The following is a 17,593-nucleotide window of genomic DNA, read 5'->3' on the forward strand; positions in this document are numbered from 1 at the left end:
TTTTAACGTTGGAAATTTAGTTTTGGATGATTTGAGTTAAGCAATTAAGGCTTAAAGGAGGATCAATTAAGTAATTCTCGTTTTGAATCCACGAGTTCATCTCGTTATATATTCGATTTATTAATTTCTTTAAAACTTACTTTAGCATCGAGTTGATAGTTTGTTGAGCTTGCAACTAATGTAAGTAATTTTACTGTTCATGACGTGTTCGGTCAAATGAATTAGTTGTTGTTTGTTATATATAAAGCTATGATTTCAAATGATGTATATATAATGATGAAATGTTATATAAAGAGACGATTGCTAGCTATGCTTTTACAGGAAGAATTTATACTAATCTTACGAACGACGAAAATGTTTTATGAAAAGAATGTTCGTGTATTAAAATTAATGTTTTATACTCGTAGGACCTCATGTATGTGTGTGATTCATATTGGCATAAAAAAAAACATTATATTTTCGTATTTACTTCTTTTTACGACTCTTTTTAGGTCACTACCTACCTTAGCATTTAGTTTAGGGTCGATACATATAAAATTGATACCACTTATGTACAACAGTGGAGGTGGTGCATATCCAGCAAAGCCGAGAGATGAGCTTAATAGATTATGTGCGTAAAAAAATGTATAAATATTTAAATCAAAACTTTAAAAACTCTAATACTTTTATTATTTATTTAATCATAGGGGTAGATTAAGCTACCTAATCTCCGACCACTTTAAGTTAATAATTAATTAATCACATAACCATCACCAAACTTATATCTAATAATTAATTAATATGATTGAAGTTGTTGGTCACAATTGTATGATTGTATTACAAGTCATTAGATTCTGACCATATTAAATACTCAGTTAATAATTAAAATCATAAACTTATTTTATTTATTAAGTAAAGGACATTGACGTTCGACTCCCAACAATTCCACATTTTAAATTTATTTCACGAAATAATTAAAAAAAAAATTATAATACTAATTGTCATATTTGTCCATAGGTTCAACCATAATACTGGTTGAAGGTGAGGACAATATTGGTAAATATGAGAGCAAAAGACCAAAGTCTTTATTATTATTTTTTAAATGTATATTTTTTACTTTTAGCTTTTTAAAAAAATTAATGTATTAAAAAAAATATTAATTAACTTTTAAAATATCATCTAAGAAATTTTTCTTTTAGAATTTAAATGGGTAAATTTATTTTAATTTTGTTTTTTATAAATATGTATTTTTCTAAAAATAATCACAAATATTTATGAGCTCTAGATTTGGTTTTTAAATATCATTTCAAAATTTAAAACATAGTTTTTAAAATGTTTTCAAAACATTATCGAAATTTTAATCACCCAAACTATATTATTACAATTTAAGTTTTAAGACCATTTTTATTTGTTTCATGTTTTAATTTTTGTTTAAAATTAAGATTATCTAAATCCAAGATTAAATTTTGTCAAATAATAATTTTATTTTTTAAAAAATTCACGTTATTTAAAATATCTTTAATAAGTTAAATCTAACGAGGTTAAAGCCACCGGCCGTCACAGACAAGTTGGAAAGGATATTCTTAACCGCATATTCTTACAACACAAAAGGTATCTATCTCAAAACAAAACTTCGAGGCCCACCAACATTTGAATAGTGTTCACATTTCAATTTGTTGATTTGTTTTTATTTTTTTAATTATTTAAAAAAATCTAGTATATCTCACATTAATAACTAAAATTTTATAAAATTTAAATATCAAATATTTTAACGAGCCACAATGCATGACCAACATTGTTTAGGTTGAGTTTACCTAATAAAAAAAATGTTAACTCCGAGATGGATCCAAATTTTTAGTTTTTCAAAATCATTCATGTTAAAACAAATTGTGAGATCGTGTGAACACACGTAGCTACCGTAATCTTGAACACCACCGGGCAGTCAGAGACAAGCGGGCGAGGATATTCTTAACCGCATATTCTTACGAGACAGAAGGTACCCATCCCAAACAAAACCCCAAGGCCCACCACCATTGGCAAATCACACAAATTTGGACTCTAACCTCCCCCCACTCACTTCAGAAATCGCAGAAACAGTCACTCAAACTCCGACGCGTGTCACCGTCCTAATGGCGCAACCGTCACCCATCTTCCCACCACAAATTCGCACGCCCATTTTTCATGCTGACCGTGTGACCAATTAGTGGATTTAATAAACCAAACTAATAAATAAATAAAATAAATACTTCCTTGTCGTTTCAAATTGAATTTCTTACTCTCCCAAGCTGACTCGGCAGTCCCAATCTTTTTGTTTCCATCCACCTATTGGTGACGTGGATTAAAAAATATTCCAACTCCCCAACCATGACCTGCCACGTCCCCATTCAAATCTTACATTTTATCTTTCATATTCGCCCTCTATAAAACTCCGCCTATCCCTGCGTATGTTCTACTTTCCCTCTACTAAATCTGTTTGGCAGCCCAGAAAATTACTCTGTTTTTCTTTTCCCTCCGAGAAAATTACTCTGTTTTTCTTTTCCCTCCGAGAAAATTACTCTGTTTTTCTTTTTCTCTTCGAGAAATCAAGAACAATGGAAGTTCCTGTGCTGAACAGGATTGCTGAATTAGGCTCAGATCTGGGTTTGCTTCGAATTTTCACTTCCATTTCCCCATCCCCACATTTTTGGAAATGGGGTGCTGTTCTTATAACTTTGTTGGCCACTTTTAGTGGAATAATCAATCGGCTCAAGATTTTAATCATTGTCATTCGTCGGAGCAGTCGAACCACTCCCATTTCCGAACCTCTCTCCCGATCTCTCCACGGCGGGGAGACTGCTGGTTTAGTTTCGGAGAATCTCAGATCTTCCCTGCTTTCAAGCTCGGAATCGGAAGATGAGAAAGAGGCGGACCGGGAACCGGACGACGGGTCGGATTTTCGAGTCAAAGGGACGGCTCGTTGTTCTCGTCTCCGGCGACGGTACGGCGGCGGAAGCGATGGAGATTCGGTTCCGTGGTCGTGGCCGTGTTTTGGGTCGGAACGGAGCGTAGTGAGGCAATGGGGTGATGTGAAATTGAAATGCGAGTTTGAGAAGTTAAGTGGGAGTGTGATTTCGTTGTACGATGAGAATGAAGAGGCGGAGATCTGCTCCATTTTCAGCGATGGAGCTCCGTTGCAAGTGGCGGCTTTATCGCCGGGGAGAATGGTGGTGGCCGCCGGAGAGAGAGTCTCGTCGAGCGTGTCACTTAAGCTTTGGGATACGCGTTGCCGGAGCCGGACGTCAGTGCTGGCGGCGGAGTGGAATTCGCCGTCCGGAAAGGTCGTCGACGTCTATTCTAATGATGTAGACAAAATCTATCTTAGAGATAACGGAGGCGACAGAATAGTGGTCGGTGATGTTAGAAAAGTTAGGCCAGTGTCGGAGAATTCGTCGGCCGTCGACAGCGGCGGCTGGTGGGAGTCGGAACATAGACGCCGTTTATAGTTTCGTGAGAGAAATTGGTGGTTAGAAGGGTGAGTGAGACGGTAGCTCGATTGGCACTTTTGTAGATATTAAATTTGTTTGATACAATAAAAATTTTGATTTAGTTTCGCTCCACTGTGGTTGTTGTGAATATAATGATAATGTTTTTTTTTTTTTTTCATTAAAGAAGCAATATAAGAGTTCAAACAAAAATATTTCATAAAATTAAATTAAAATATCAAAGTACCCTGAAATAAAAATGGTGGGTCGAAGAAAGTCGAGGGGATATTCAAAGTTTCGCTAGAGTTTGTGGAGTTAATTTTTAGTTTTAAGAGTATAAAACTTCTCCCTATAACGAATTTTGATGATTCTTGATGTCGTAAAAGCACCTCGAAGAGATCTAAAACTTCTATAATTGAGTTGTGGGCTTATTTGGATGAGAAGATCTTTGAAAACATGAAAATCGGAAGGTATAGTTTTAGTTTTTCCACAACTTTGATTGATCATATATTTCTCGCTTCTCCATGAAAATTGACGAAACTTATTTCATTGTATTCTTGGATTGTAGATATACAAGTTTGCTTAACGGAGTAACTTGAAGCAAGTAACTAAACATCTAAAATGAAAGAGGCAAAGTAGCGCTAATTAAAAAACTTAGATTTGGAAATTAATAATACAGTACGATAGCGTGATCAAGGATGTCAGATGGCAACATGCGACAACAATGACGTAAACCTTTAAAGTATGGTCAATGGCTAGCAGTCAAAAGTCAATGGTTAGTTTTGACATCCTCCTCCTTTTAATGATTTTTAAGCCTCTCTGAATTTATTATTTGAGTTGTTTTCCGTGTTTATTCTCTTGAATTAATTTAATATCTATTTGATGAATTTTGAGAAATTTAAATTTTTGACAAGTTCGATCGACATTGAAAATTTGGCCGACCATGTAAGTAACTATTTAGATCTTTTTTAGCAAGAAATACTCGTAGAAATCAACTAGAACTCGGGCATATGGACTCTTAACATGATTTATGAATGAAATGAGTATGAAAATGGATAGTAGAGCTTGGAATTATGAATTTAAGTCATACATAATTTGCCTTTGATAAATTTAAATGTTTTGTCAGGACTATGGCAAACTATGATTGATTGTGCATGTAGTTTGTATGGATATGTATGTTTTTGTGATTTAATACCATTTATACCCCTAGAAGCATGTTACGAAGTTGGAATACCAGCTTATGTCCTAATTTATTTTATGGACGAAATGTTGTGTGTCCTAGAGAATAGGTATAATTTATTAGTGAGCCTTAGCCTATGTGTTTATCTTTTCTTGGTTCTCGAGCCACGCTTAGGGTCCGTTGTGATGACATGAATCAACTAGATCTATGTAAGAATGGTGGGATAATAAGTTAAAATAAATGCATTTTAGGTTGAAACGGTTGAAATAAATAAATTATATTTGATTTTTGAAATATAATATACTATATATATATATATATATATATATATATATATATATATATATATATATATATATAATTAATTTTTTTTAGTTTGATTACTTTAATAATTATTTATGGGTAAAAGTTTATATAATTTTATTAAATTCATTTATTTAAAGAAAATTATTAAAATGAATTGTTGTCTAAGGCATATTATTTATAATATATTTTCAATGAATAAAAAATAAATTAGTTAAAGTTTTTTTTATTGGTTTTGTTAATAAAAATAGAATAACCAACCACAATTAATGATTTAAAATTAGTAATAAAATTTGTTGAAAATAATGGATTAGGAACAAATATAAATATTATTTATTTACATATCTAATTTCTAAACCTCTTAAAACAAAACTTTCAATTAAACCTTTTTTTTTATGTGGAAAATATATAATATTTCAAAAGAAATAATAAAAGGCATTGATTTAAAAATTAAGACGCACTACCATGTCCACTCATTTGATTCGGGTAACCCGATGACCCGAAGTAATATAATGTTGACATGTGTCCAAAGGCAAGTGGAAAGGTGGGCCCTACCGCAGTGGATTGGAGGCTGCCAGAAACAAGATAAGACCCAAAAATGGTCCTAAGAAAAATAAATAAAAGAAAAAGCAAAAAGAAAAAAGAAAAAGTTAATATTCGTTCCCTTTGGTGTCCCCAGAAAGCCTCCATTTTAATACAACAAATAATCTTATCTATTCTCAAATCGATTTATTTATTTATTTATTTATTTATTTTCTCCTAATTTTTTTTAATAATTATATATATATATATATATATATATATTATACATTTATATTAGTAGGAAGAAAAAGTATTCTTTCTCCATATTTGTTTCTCCTTCTTCCATCGTCGCCGCAGTCGCACGTCCGATCGCTACCGGCTGCGCTACCGTTCTTCTTCTTCTTCTCTCTTATCTCCCTTGCGCCACCAAACGGCACCTACACACCGACCTCCATTTCTGATTTCTCTTCTTCTATCCTATCTTCCTCTCTGTATTGCCGGCACGCCTCCACGACAACCCCGTCTTCTGCTGCAGCTCTCCATCAATCGGTCGAATTCTATCTGGTTCAATTCTTTTTTCTTTTTTGTTTGATTTGTTCTTTTCGATTCTACCGAATAGGATAAAGTTGGAATCAGGCCAATTATGATTTTAAATCCTGCTGACCTACTTTGGATAGGGATGTTTTTTTCGGATCAAAACCAGATTTCAAATTCTATTCTCTGGATTCATTCGAACATTTAAAATACTGATTTGAAATCCTTGCAATCCAGGGTCCGAACACAGGGTAAGAGATTTCAGCGCCAATGGCTTTTGGAAGCGTCTCGTTCCCATCTACAGCTCCCATTTCTCATGTTCAGTAAGCTACTCTTTGTATTCTGATTTCTGCTTTGTTGCATTATTTGTGTTTTGTTTTCGATTTATCCAGAGTCAGCTTCATTTATCTTTCGTGAAGTGACAAAAATTAATCATGTTATGCATTCAATCTCTTGATCCCATCTGAATTAACGATGGTTATTTGAATATAATAGGCTTATGCTCTCTTAGAGTTAACCTTCCAGTTTGGCATGAAAGATTTCTCACCATTCTACAATAAACTGCGGCTAGCTACTAATTTTTACTTATGAAGTTTAAGAACATTGATTATAACTTGTTCCTTGTTCCTCTTTTACTTATGTAGAAGATTTCAAGACTTGCAGTCCTTTGGTGGAATAAACCACGTTAAACCATACTCGTCAACTGGCCTTGTTTCTGAGTTAGCCTCAAACTGCAAAGCTAGTAAACTGTTTTTGGGCACCAGGGGTTCATTCCAAACAAGAGCCACAGTGATATCTGGAGAAGGAGGAATTTTGTCTTCTTCCAATGGCAATGCTGTAGTGGCGAACAATATCAATAGTTTTCCCATTGATGAAGATGAATATGATTTTGATCGTCCAACAGAAGGTTTTGCTTCTGTAGCCGATGCCGTTGAAGATATTTGCCAGGGGAAGGTTGTGAATTGTTCTAGTTTTTCTGTTTCTTCAACTTTTTGGCACGTCACATGGCATGGGAGCATTTATTTTTCTCCCTTGATTTTCACCTCTTCATCTTAGTGACATGGAATGTAATGTTGCAGATGGTGCTTGTCGTTGATGATGAGGATAGAGAAAACGAGGGAGATTTGATAATGGCAGCACAAGCTGCAACTCCTGAGGCCATGGCTTTCATTGTAAAGCATGGAACAGGAATTGTTTGTGTGGCCATGAAAGGTGACGATCTGGAGAGGTTACAGATTCCACTTATGGTGAACGAAAAGGAGAACGAGGAGAAACTTTGTACCGCTTTTACTGTGACAGTGGTATGAATTCCTCACTTGGCATTTCTTATAATCGTTCAATTTAACAAATGTAATCCAGTAAGAGTGCTCAAAATTATAGTTTTATGGCCTCTTTCTTCTGCTTAATATTTTTTAATCAGTTTGTCCATGTAGCGTGGTAATTTCCTATAGATTTAATGCTTGAAATTTGGTACAATTGTTTCTTCAGGATGCAAGAGAAGGTACAACCACGGGAGTCTCAGCTACTGATAGGGCAGCAACAGTATTGGCACTTGCATCAAGAGATTCAAAACCTTATGATTTTAAGCGGCCAGGCCATATATTTCCCCTCAAGTACAGGGAAGGTGGTGTTTTGAAGAGAGCTGGGCATACTGAAGCATCTGTCGATCTTGCAATGCTTGCTGGATTAGAACCGGTTGGTATCCTTTGTGAGGTAGTTGATGAAGACGGTTCCATGGCTAGGTTACCAAAACTTCGTGAGTTCGCCAAACAGGAAAACTTGAAAATCATCTCCATTGCTGATTTAGTCAGGTAAATTGATATGTTTCTTGCTAAAGTTTTGATTGTGTTAGCTTGTGTTTAGTTTTTCTATATTTTTAAATACTCTTCATATGAAAACAAGTTTCTTGCTTGGGTAATGATCACAATCTTCATTCCCAGCTAACAACAAAACAATCATTGTTGGTTTGTTTTTTTTTTTCCCCTCATTTATTTTGTCACCCTGTTTAGTAATCCTACAAATCAAATATAATATATGAAGGTATTGACAGATTTAGGAGGAAGAGGGATAGATTAGTTGAACGTGCTGGGGATGCTGCTCGCATGCCGACTACATGGGGTCCATTTCAGGCATATTGCTACAGATCTATTTTGGATGGAATTGAGCATATTGCAATGGTTAAGGTAACTAACTACTTCTGTTTCAAAGGGCAAAGCTTTATAAAAACATTTGCTATTACTGGTGGAAATATATAACGCTTTTGTTAGTGTACACGGTGATCCTGCCCCATACTATTTGAAGAATTAATATTATTCGAGTCTCTTGAGATGGTCTACCTTTTAGTTCCTAAATTCAGCCAAGTACCAAGCTCGAGTGTGTGTGGATGCATGGTGTACTCTAATATGGATTTTCCGTGTCATAATGTATAAATTTACGTCCTACTTGCTTTGTGCAGGGTGATATTGGTGATGGACAAGATATCCTAGTGAGGGTACACTCGGAATGCCTCACTGGAGATATTTTTGGATCAGCTAGATGCGACTGTGGGAACCAGCTTGCTCTAGCGATGCAACTGATCGAGGCAGAAGGCAGGGGTGTCTTGGTTTACCTTCGTGGACATGAAGGACGGGGCATAGGTTTGGGCCACAAACTTCGTGCATATAACTTGCAAGACGCTGGGCGAGATACTGTCGAAGCCAACGAGGAACTAGGATTGCCCGTGGATTCTCGTGAATATGGCATAGGTGCACAGGTACATATAGATTTACCCAGAACGACGAAATGATTTGATTGGATCACATGAGTAAATTCTTTATTTTAACAAAATCTAATCGTTCTCTTCGTGGCTTGCAGATTCTAAGGGATCTTGGGGTGAGAACAATGAAACTAATGACAAACAACCCAACAAAGTACAAAGGCCTAAAGGGTTATGGCTTAGAAGTCTCAGGTAGAGTTCCCCTGATAACCCCAATTACAAAGGACAACAAGAGATACCTAGAGACGAAGCGTGCCAAAATGGGGCACGTCTACAACATGGATGTTGGTGGACGATTTAGAAATCTGATCGATGGGCATGAAATATCCAACGGTAGTTCAGCATCAAGTGATGCTGTGGCTTGAGCTAGCAATGTCGAAATTCAAAAAGAAAAAAAAAACAGTTGGTTATCAAAGGTGTTGGAAGTGAAATGACTGCTGCAGCTGCTGGCTGACTCATAAGATAAAAGGCTAACTTGTTCTGAATATCATAACACTGCGTATTATAATTATTATTGATTTGGTTTCATTTGTCAGGATTATTGTTTGATTAAATTTGGAACAATAGAACCATTGATGATCTGTAGAATGAGTTTACAGTGCTACTCGCTATGGTTCCTAAGCCGTCACTTACTCCTCTTTTTTAAGCCCCTTTTCCTGTTTGGTTTGTCTGACTGCACCAAAAATGCCTTTTTTTTTAAAGCTTTTGATATATCCTTTTCTACTATAAAAGAGAAAAAAAAAAAATCCCCTCCCATGTCTCATTTTCTACTCATCTATACAGTGATTGAATGCCTCCTCTGGCTCACCGCCTGCCGAGGTCAGTTCTCCTTCCTCCCATCTATAGTTTCATCCCTTCTTTCCTTTTCCTGTGTGGGTTCTGTTTGTTTCTTGAAAATTTCATTTTCGGTTTTGCATTGGATAGTGTATTGCCAGATGTTCATTTCTCAATTTCTCTTTTATGTTCCAGCTAAGTGGGAGTCTTTCACTTCCTCCCATTTGGACGACGAGGGAAATCAGCTGAGACAAGGGAGGGTGGCCATTCTGGAAAGCGTCACACTAGAGAGTTCACTACCATTTTCCATATCTTGGGGATCTTGGGAATTCGCAACTCTCTTTGTGCTTGTTCTCTTTCAGGTAATTTGCTGGCCGTTACCTATTGTTTTGTTTCAGTTGATTTCAGTGGTTTCTTTGCATCTATGGAGTTTAGATTTGTCTGGTTCTTGTTGGGAAATTTTTTGAGTTGAGTTCCGAATCTTCTTCTTGTACACTTTGTAATTGTGCAAATTGTGAAATCCTTTGTAATGCTGTGTTGTCGTGTTTATGCGGCTATGAATTGTGTTGTTTATGGCCATCAATTTTGTAGGCAATGGAACTGTCAGACTCATTTTTGGTCTGGAAATTGAGTTCTATGTTCATCTTTTCTGCTAATTGTGATCATAGATTAGTACCCATATTTGTGAATTCTGAATCTAGCCAATTCCATCTCTGTGTACTGCCAGACTTTCTGTCAACCTATTCACACCACCAACAAGTTCATTGCACACTTTTCAATTATAGGAATTTTAGGTAGCAATTGTATGTTGGTTTCATATATTTGATTGCGTCAGAAAATCTTTTTATAACAATTTTGAAGATTGGAAGTATGATCATAGTCCTAAGCGTTTGTAAGATCAAATTGTAGCACAACCACTACGTTTATTTGGTCCGGGCAGAACGTTCTCCATTCATTCCATCTCCATGAGTTATTCTCATTTAGGGGAATTTGAAGCTTGCCTATTAGCTGGATATATGTTTGTACAGCCTCATTTCACATTTTAATGGAACAACTTTAAAATGTTCACAACTTTTCAAATAGGGAAGAACTGTGCTCCTTTTTGTTTTGTTTTTTTTTTGTCCATGAATTAGAGTTAGAACTCTTATGAAGATAAGTTGTGTTCATTGATATAATCACTATAGGCAAATTGATATTTTACAAGTTACTTTGTTATTACAACATGGTCAAAACTTTGTTTACTTTGATAATTATATTTTTCACCTAGGTACCATTCCTTTTGAGCCTGTGAGAGGTTGGGTCCGATTGTTTAAGTCCAGTAGAACTACTCATCTACTTATAGAAAGGAGTGAAATTCATCTCTCAAGATTATATTTCAGCTCTCTATTTGGTCGAATCCTAAAAATGGTAGATATATTAAATTAGCTACAAAAATTATTCTAACCTATACAAATAAAAGGACAAGCCCATATAGGTAAGAGTTCATAACTCATTAAGATTAAGATTGAGTTGCATAAAACCTCGTGAAACATGAATTTTCTTAATTAACAGATTTGTAAAGAGATTAAATATTTTGTAGTTTAGTCTTATAAAATAGAGACCAAAGAACGAGATACACAAAATATATCGACAAAACCTCTTAATACATATGACTGGCACTCCAGAACGATCCTCTTCTATGATCATACAACTCCCGAACACTCTCCTATCTTGACTAGCTAGCAGGCCACCTAAAAAAGAAGAATAAAACATACTCAACAAGTAACCTACTTCAATACTCTAATTGCATTCTTCCTAGTAAGTTTGAGCCTATTATCTATAGCTATCAAAGTTTTTGAGGAGGCCTTGAAGTTACTCGCCACGTATCTAATCTTTTGGGTGAACCTACTTTTTTGTTCTTCAAACTTAGCTAGCCTACACTCCCATAGAAGTGACCGGTATCCTGTATATGGAGACACTACCTCCTCATAATCGTATCATAGGACAGTATGATGTCATCTCTCTGAATATATTTGTGTATGGTTAACTAACGACCCTTCCATAGGAACCATAAAGTCAAATAGTCTAGGAGAGCAACCCATATACCGACTAGTTATTGAATCTACCTGTGTGGTCCCTTGTATCCGCTCAAGATGGGCTCAAGATGGGTTTATGCAGTCGTGACCTTGTTTAGGAGACCCTTGATCCGTTTTCACACGAGATAGAGACACCTTTGTCAACTCGACACACTATCCTATTTAACCGATCAAGGTCAAGCTCGATGGTACAGATTCTTGAATACCTACCGCCCGATAGGGGCACTACTAGGTTGTAGGCTTCACCTACAACCAAGAGTTCAGGCCATTGCCACCCAAACAACCATGCCCATTCTGCAGCCATTCTCCTACAACAATTCTATTATGCTATGAGATATTGGAATATGGAATATGATATTAAAAGGAAGGAAGAAATCAAGTTGGAAACGTTCAAAATAAGTAAATCATGTGAATATTAAGCTTCAGATTTACCAAGATTCTGAAGGATTACGTATACCCATCTTCTTCTACAAATTAGGAAGCTTAGAATATATTAGTGCCTCTAACACACAAAAATAGCCTTGTCTATGCGTTTTCTAGCATTCGATTATGGTTTATCATAAATATTATATTTGACATTTTATTACAGTTCTTTGTAATTTATTTGATATTCTCAAATGAAACCTTAATTTTCAATTATCCGTCTTTTGAAAATGTAACTGCGAAGTCCACTATTTGCTGGTAATATTGTCTTTTATACCAAAAAGTTTGCTATTTATTTGAAATAAATAACTTTTTAATAGATAATTTTAATTTTTAATATAATTTCTAAAAACATTCTAATATTTTTTAGATGAAAATATAATGTTGTATTTAATATAATTTTTAAAAATTCAAAATGGATATTATAATACTGGAAAATGGGGGAGGAAAAACAGGATCCCCTGTGTGTGATGATTCCCCGCCATTAACACAGTCGTCTGCTCCGCCACGCACCTCCCTCCTCCTCCTCCGTTCCGTCTATGTCTGTTTACCTCATCATTCACTTCCTATGACACTTTCCCTCTCCTTCTCCCATTTTAATGCCCCTTTTTCCTGTTCTTCCCGCCGCCCCCGATCCCCACTTGTCCTCTCCTCCTCCTCCTCCTCCTCCTCCTCCTCCTCCTCCCCCTCCCCCTCCCATAATCTCATCCTCCTCCTCGGCGCCACCGGCTCCGGCAAGTCCTCCCTCTCCATTGACCTCGCCTCCCGCTTCCCCTCCGAGATTATTAATTCTGACAAAATGCAACTCTACACAGGCCTCGACATCACCACTAACAAGCTCCCCCTCTCCGACCGCCGCGCCGTCCCCCACCATCTTCTCGGCGACTTCGATCCTCTCGCCGGCGAAGTCTCCGCATCAGCATTCCGCTCCCACGCCGCGGCCGTTATCTCCGGCGTAGTCTCCCGAGGGAACCTTCCTCTCGTCGTCGGCGGTTCCAACTCCTTCATTCACGCGCTTGTCGCGGCGGATTTCGATCCAACCCACGACGTCTTCGGATGCTCTCGGAATCGGGTGTCTACGGAGTTCCGGTACCGGTGCTGCTTTCTGTGGGTGGACGTGTCGTTTCCGGTTCTGAAACGGTACTTGTCGAAGCGGGTTGACGAGATGTTAGAGGCCGGGATGGTAAGGGAGTTGGCGGAGTTTTACGACCCGGAAATTGCCGATTCAGAGACCCGAGTGGGGCTGAGGAAGGCGATCGGAGTGGCGGAATTCGAGGAGTTTTTCCGGCGGCATCACCCGAAAGGGAGAGAGTACAAAGAGGGGAGGGATCCAGTGGTGGCGAGCGCATACAAAGAGGCGGTAAGGAAAATAAAGGAAAACACGTGGAAGCTAACAAAGAGGCAGTTAGGGAAGATCGGACGGCTGAGAAGAGCGGGGTGGGACCTGAAAAGAGTGGACGCGACAGCGGCGGTTGTGGCGGTGCTGGGGTCGGATGCGGCGGAGAAACGGTCAGAAATATGGGAGGCAGAGGTAGTGGAAGCAAGCGTAAAGATTGTGAAGAGGTTCATTGCGTAGTAGGTTTTGCAGCTTTTTCCAGCTATGGCAGTTACTATTTCTTTTTTTGTTCCACTTTTGCCCCCATCTCTCTTTCTCTCTCCTACATTTTCTATAAAAGGAAATAACCAAAAAAAAAAAAAAAAATCAAATTTAAAATCAAATTTTGAGAAAGTGAATGTTGTTGTAAACAATTGAGATCATATGCTACAAACTTAGCCTTTTTTGTGATAATTTTGGTTAGAGAGAGAGACTTATTTTATGTCCTTTTTACCCTAAACATTCTTTTTTTTTTTTTTTTTCTTCTTATTTAACTGATTTTTTTTATTTAGATTCATCCATCAAATTTGAAAGATTAAACTTTTAATTTAACAAAATCAATAAATAAATAAATACTATGAATTTCATTTTATTTTGGTTTTTGTTATTTCAATAATGTTTAAAATATTTAGAGAATAAAACCAAAAAATAAAAGTGAATAAATAAAAAAAATGATGCGTGGTGTACGTGGAGGGCAATAATTGGAAGCCTATTTTTAAGGACAGAGAAGAAGTTTCCATAATTGAAATTCAGAAGCTTCGTTGACTCTCACCCTTCACCCCCTTCATAAAAACCCATACTTTTTATATTCCCAAGTTCGTCATTTTATTATATGACAAAAACACATATTTTCATTTTTTTTTTAGTACAAAAAGAAAAAGAATAATGTCACGAGATTATATTTGAACGAGAGCGTAGTTAAAAATATGATAATTAAAAATATAAAATAATTAAAAATTAATATCTATACTAATAAGATGCACGTTTAAAAATTAATATCTATACTAATAAGATGCACGTTTACTTTCAGTAGCTCTATCATAAAAATTTAAAAGTTAATGAATTTTGCTAGATGATTTTATACAAATTTTTCTAATATGCATGTGAATAAAAATAAAACATGTTAATCTACCGGGATAGTCTTAACTTTGGAAAAGGTTAAAAAAAAATTCTTAATTTAAAAAGATAATAATATAAACTCTAATTATAAAATGTATGGAAAATATAAAAGTATATAGAAAAAGAATAATAATTTAAGCTTTCATTTATTAAAAAAAAAAAAGAAAAAAAAAAGAAAAAAAGAAATTGAATGAATGAATGGGGTTTAGGGTGAAGAGTATGAGAGGCACATTAAGAGCAGACTGGTGAGGGCTTTTTGGGTATCCCTATTCCATTCCCTATGCTTTTGCTGCCACTCTTCTTGCTTCATTTCTTACCACATTCATTAATGTCTCATCTCTTCGCCTTGGGAACCAAGAATTTCATTTCCAAAAACAAAAACAAAGACAAAAACAAACAACCCCATGTCTCTAAGTTCATCAATCCATTCCATGTAAATAAGATTAGTTTCGCACTTTGGTTCTCATCATCCCTGCAGGAGTTCCATAATATTTGGTTCATACCCAAATGATCTTAACAATTTCATCAATCCCTTTAAGACACCATAGATTTCCTCGCTCTGAGAATGCCTCTCATCCAAGGAATAAAACTCAACTACGCTATCATTCACCTCTATCAAGCTACATCCAGGCAATTTTTTGGACCCGGTGTCCCTCATTAATATCTTCAACCGGGCAACGTCTTTCCATCTCCCAACATCTCCGTAAATATTTGATAGCATCACATAGTTTGCAGGGTTCTTGGGTTCAAGCTGAATGAGTTTCTGAAGAGCTAACTCACCCAGATCGATGTTTTTGTGAATCCTGCATGCACCTAGAAGAGCAGCCCAGATGACAGCATCTGCTTCCATCGGCATCCTCTTCACGAACTCGATCGCTCGGTCCAAAAGTCCAGCTCGCCCAAATAGATCAACCATACAACCATAATGCTCAATCTGAGGCACAATTGAGTAGTCGTGGACCATTGAGTTGAAATATGAGATGCCTTCTTCAACTAACCCAAGATGGGTGCAGGAGCACAGCACTCCAATGAACGTGATTCCATCAGGCTTCTCGCCAGTCATCTTCATCTGGTGAAACAAATTCAATGCATCCGCCCCACATCCATGAGTTGCCAAGCCACAAATTACAGAGTTCCAAGTGATAACGTCTTTTGAATCCATGCTTCCAAAAACCTCCATTGCATTCTCGATTACACCGCATTTTGAATACATGTCTATTAATGCATTTCCAACATAAATACTTCCCTTAAACCCGATTGTTGCAGCATATACATGCACCCACTTCCCCAAGTCAAGAGCCCCTAATCTTGCACAAGCGGACAGCACAGTGACGAGGGTGGCATCATTGGGAACAACAAGGCCATCGATTAGCATTCGTTTGAAACAACCCAATACTTCAAAGAAACACCCCTTATGAGCATATGCCCCAATCAATCCATTCCAGGAGAAAACATTCCGCTCAGGCATTTCTTCAAACAGCTGCTCACAAGCCTCAATGTCTCCATTATTTGCATACCCATTCAACATTGTATTCCAAGACATCACATCTCGGTATGGCATTGCATCGAACAGCTTTCTTGCAGCCGCCATATCCCCTATTTCAATATAACCAGAAACCATGATGTTCCAAAGCACGACATCCCGTTCTGGTGCCAAGTCGAAAAGTCGGCGAGCAAACACCACATCATTACACAAAATGTAGCCACTAATCATGGAAGTCCAAGCAACTACATTTCTCTCAAGCATTCCAACAAACACCTTGTATGCAGACCCAATCGCCCTCCCGACAGAGTACACATCGATCAGCGTAGTTGCCACGAATTGGTTCCCTTCAAACCCTCCCTTAATCACCTCACAATGTATCTGTTCACCTTCGACAAACGCACTGATCTTTGCACATGATTTGAGGACAAGAGGGAAGGTGAAGCAGTTGGGTCTCACGTCCATGCTCTTCATTTTCCCAGACAAGAAAATCACTTCCCTGTAAAACTCGTTACGGACATACCCTCTGAAAGTTGCATTCCAAAGGGCTAGTTTTGGGTCAGGAAAATGATCGAACAGATGGCGGGCATAATCCATTCGCTTCAGACCAGCCCATGCAGATACCAGATTGGGAGCTACATATTCATTGTGTTGGAAACCGTGGGTGATTATCCGGGCTTGAACTTTCTGAAGCAGCGCCGCTGTCTTACATGATCGTAACAGAGAAATGAAGTGTTCTTCAAGTACCCGGTGGGGATGATGCTTCTGGACTGAATCTAACAAAAGCTTCGCTATCTTTCCCGAATGAAGAATCTTAATTCAGTTATTCAAACTTGAAAGGGCTAGTTCAATGATCAAACAACATAGAATCAAACAAAATTTTGAAATCAGAAGTAGCTTCAGATCTAGACCTCAAACTCAGAGTCAGAATCCAAACCTGAGTTCGAACCACAGCTTCAGTGACCAAATTCACCCAAATCACAAATTCATTGATGGAACTTTGCCATGCTCGGACGCCCTACAGCTCTTCAGCCCACAGACGCGACCCAGTACCTTCACACCTCAGCCCAATCGAGTGCTGCCCAACCCACTCGATGTAGACAATTCGACCCACAGACACCCTCACAAGTCCAACAGCTTGACACGCATATAAAATTGCTCTCATGAAAACAAAATAAGGTAATAAGTAAAATAACATATCATAAATAAAGGTTACTAATACCACGACACATAGACTCTCGTCATTCTTGTTGGATGATGAAAGTCCCACATCCGCTAATTTAGGGAATAATCATGAGTTTATAATCAAATAATACTCTCTCTATTCGCGTGACGCCTTTTGGGGAAGCCTAAAACAAAATCATGGAATAGCTTATGCTCAAAGTAGACAATATCTATCATTGTGGAGAGTCGTGTTCGTTTTTACTCTATAAAAACTAAAACTTTATAAGACTATACATTTATTAATGAATATGTTATTGAAAATATCTTTTTTTTTTTTTTTTTTTGTTATCGATTCTTTTGTTATCGATAAGACCTATCAATTTGGTAAGATTTTCACGACTATACTATATCTTATACTTGCATATACTAAGAAGGTTCGTGAGGTG

At 37.0% G+C, this 17,593-nt stretch overlaps 4 protein-coding genes across 7 annotated transcripts; 3 read left to right on the top strand and 1 right to left on the bottom strand.

Moving 5' to 3' along the window:
- The first annotated feature begins 2,418 nt into the window (after positions 1 to 2,418).
- LOC111808968 (uncharacterized) lies at positions 2,419 to 3,575 on the top strand. Its single transcript, XM_023695228.2, has one exon. It carries the CDS (start codon positions 2,424 to 2,426, stop codon positions 3,459 to 3,461), a length of 1,038 nt encoding a protein of 345 aa, XP_023550996.1. The 5' UTR covers positions 2,419 to 2,423; the 3' UTR covers positions 3,462 to 3,575.
- Positions 3,576 to 5,729: 2,154 nt separating this feature from the next.
- Positions 5,730 to 9,362, top strand: LOC111808559 (bifunctional riboflavin biosynthesis protein RIBA 1, chloroplastic). Of its 4 annotated transcripts, none has more exons than XM_023694635.2 (8): positions 5,730 to 6,009; positions 6,217 to 6,302; positions 6,627 to 6,933; positions 7,059 to 7,280; positions 7,468 to 7,790; positions 8,030 to 8,162; positions 8,435 to 8,731; positions 8,833 to 9,362. In XM_023694635.2, exons 2-8 carry the CDS (start codon positions 6,250 to 6,252, stop codon positions 9,097 to 9,099), a joined length of 1,602 nt encoding a protein of 533 aa, XP_023550403.1. In that variant the 5' UTR covers positions 5,730 to 6,009; positions 6,217 to 6,249; the 3' UTR covers positions 9,100 to 9,362. The 4 variants fall into 4 exon arrangements, with proteins under 4 accessions (XP_023550403.1, XP_023550401.1, XP_023550402.1 ...); XM_023694633.2 differs by having other exon boundaries at positions 5,731 to 6,009; positions 6,624 to 6,933; XM_023694634.2 differs by having other exon boundaries at positions 5,731 to 5,994; positions 6,624 to 6,933.
- A 345-nt stretch (positions 9,363 to 9,707) lies between these two features.
- LOC111809068 (adenylate isopentenyltransferase) lies at positions 9,708 to 13,636 on the top strand (the record flags this gene model as incomplete). The annotated part of the gene is made up of 2 exons (XM_023695402.2): positions 9,708 to 9,870; positions 12,822 to 13,636. Coding segments are annotated over 2 exons (924 nt in total), but the record flags the coding sequence as incomplete, so codon positions are not given.
- Positions 13,637 to 14,905: 1,269 nt separating this feature from the next.
- On the bottom strand, positions 14,906 to 17,112 carry LOC111808286 (pentatricopeptide repeat-containing protein At2g20540). Its single transcript, XM_087116672.1, has one exon. The coding sequence runs from the start codon at positions 16,578 to 16,580 to the stop codon at positions 14,967 to 14,969; it is 1,614 nt and encodes a 537-aa protein (XP_086972798.1). The 5' UTR covers positions 16,581 to 17,112; the 3' UTR covers positions 14,906 to 14,966.
- Between the last annotated feature and the right edge of the window lie 481 nt (positions 17,113 to 17,593).

This window comes from Cucurbita pepo, chromosome 13 (genome assembly GCF_057944985.1).
Source record: "Cucurbita pepo subsp. pepo isolate OVF chromosome 13, ASM5794498v1, whole genome shotgun sequence".
NCBI lineage: Eukaryota > Viridiplantae > Streptophyta > Magnoliopsida > Cucurbitales > Cucurbitaceae > Cucurbita > Cucurbita pepo.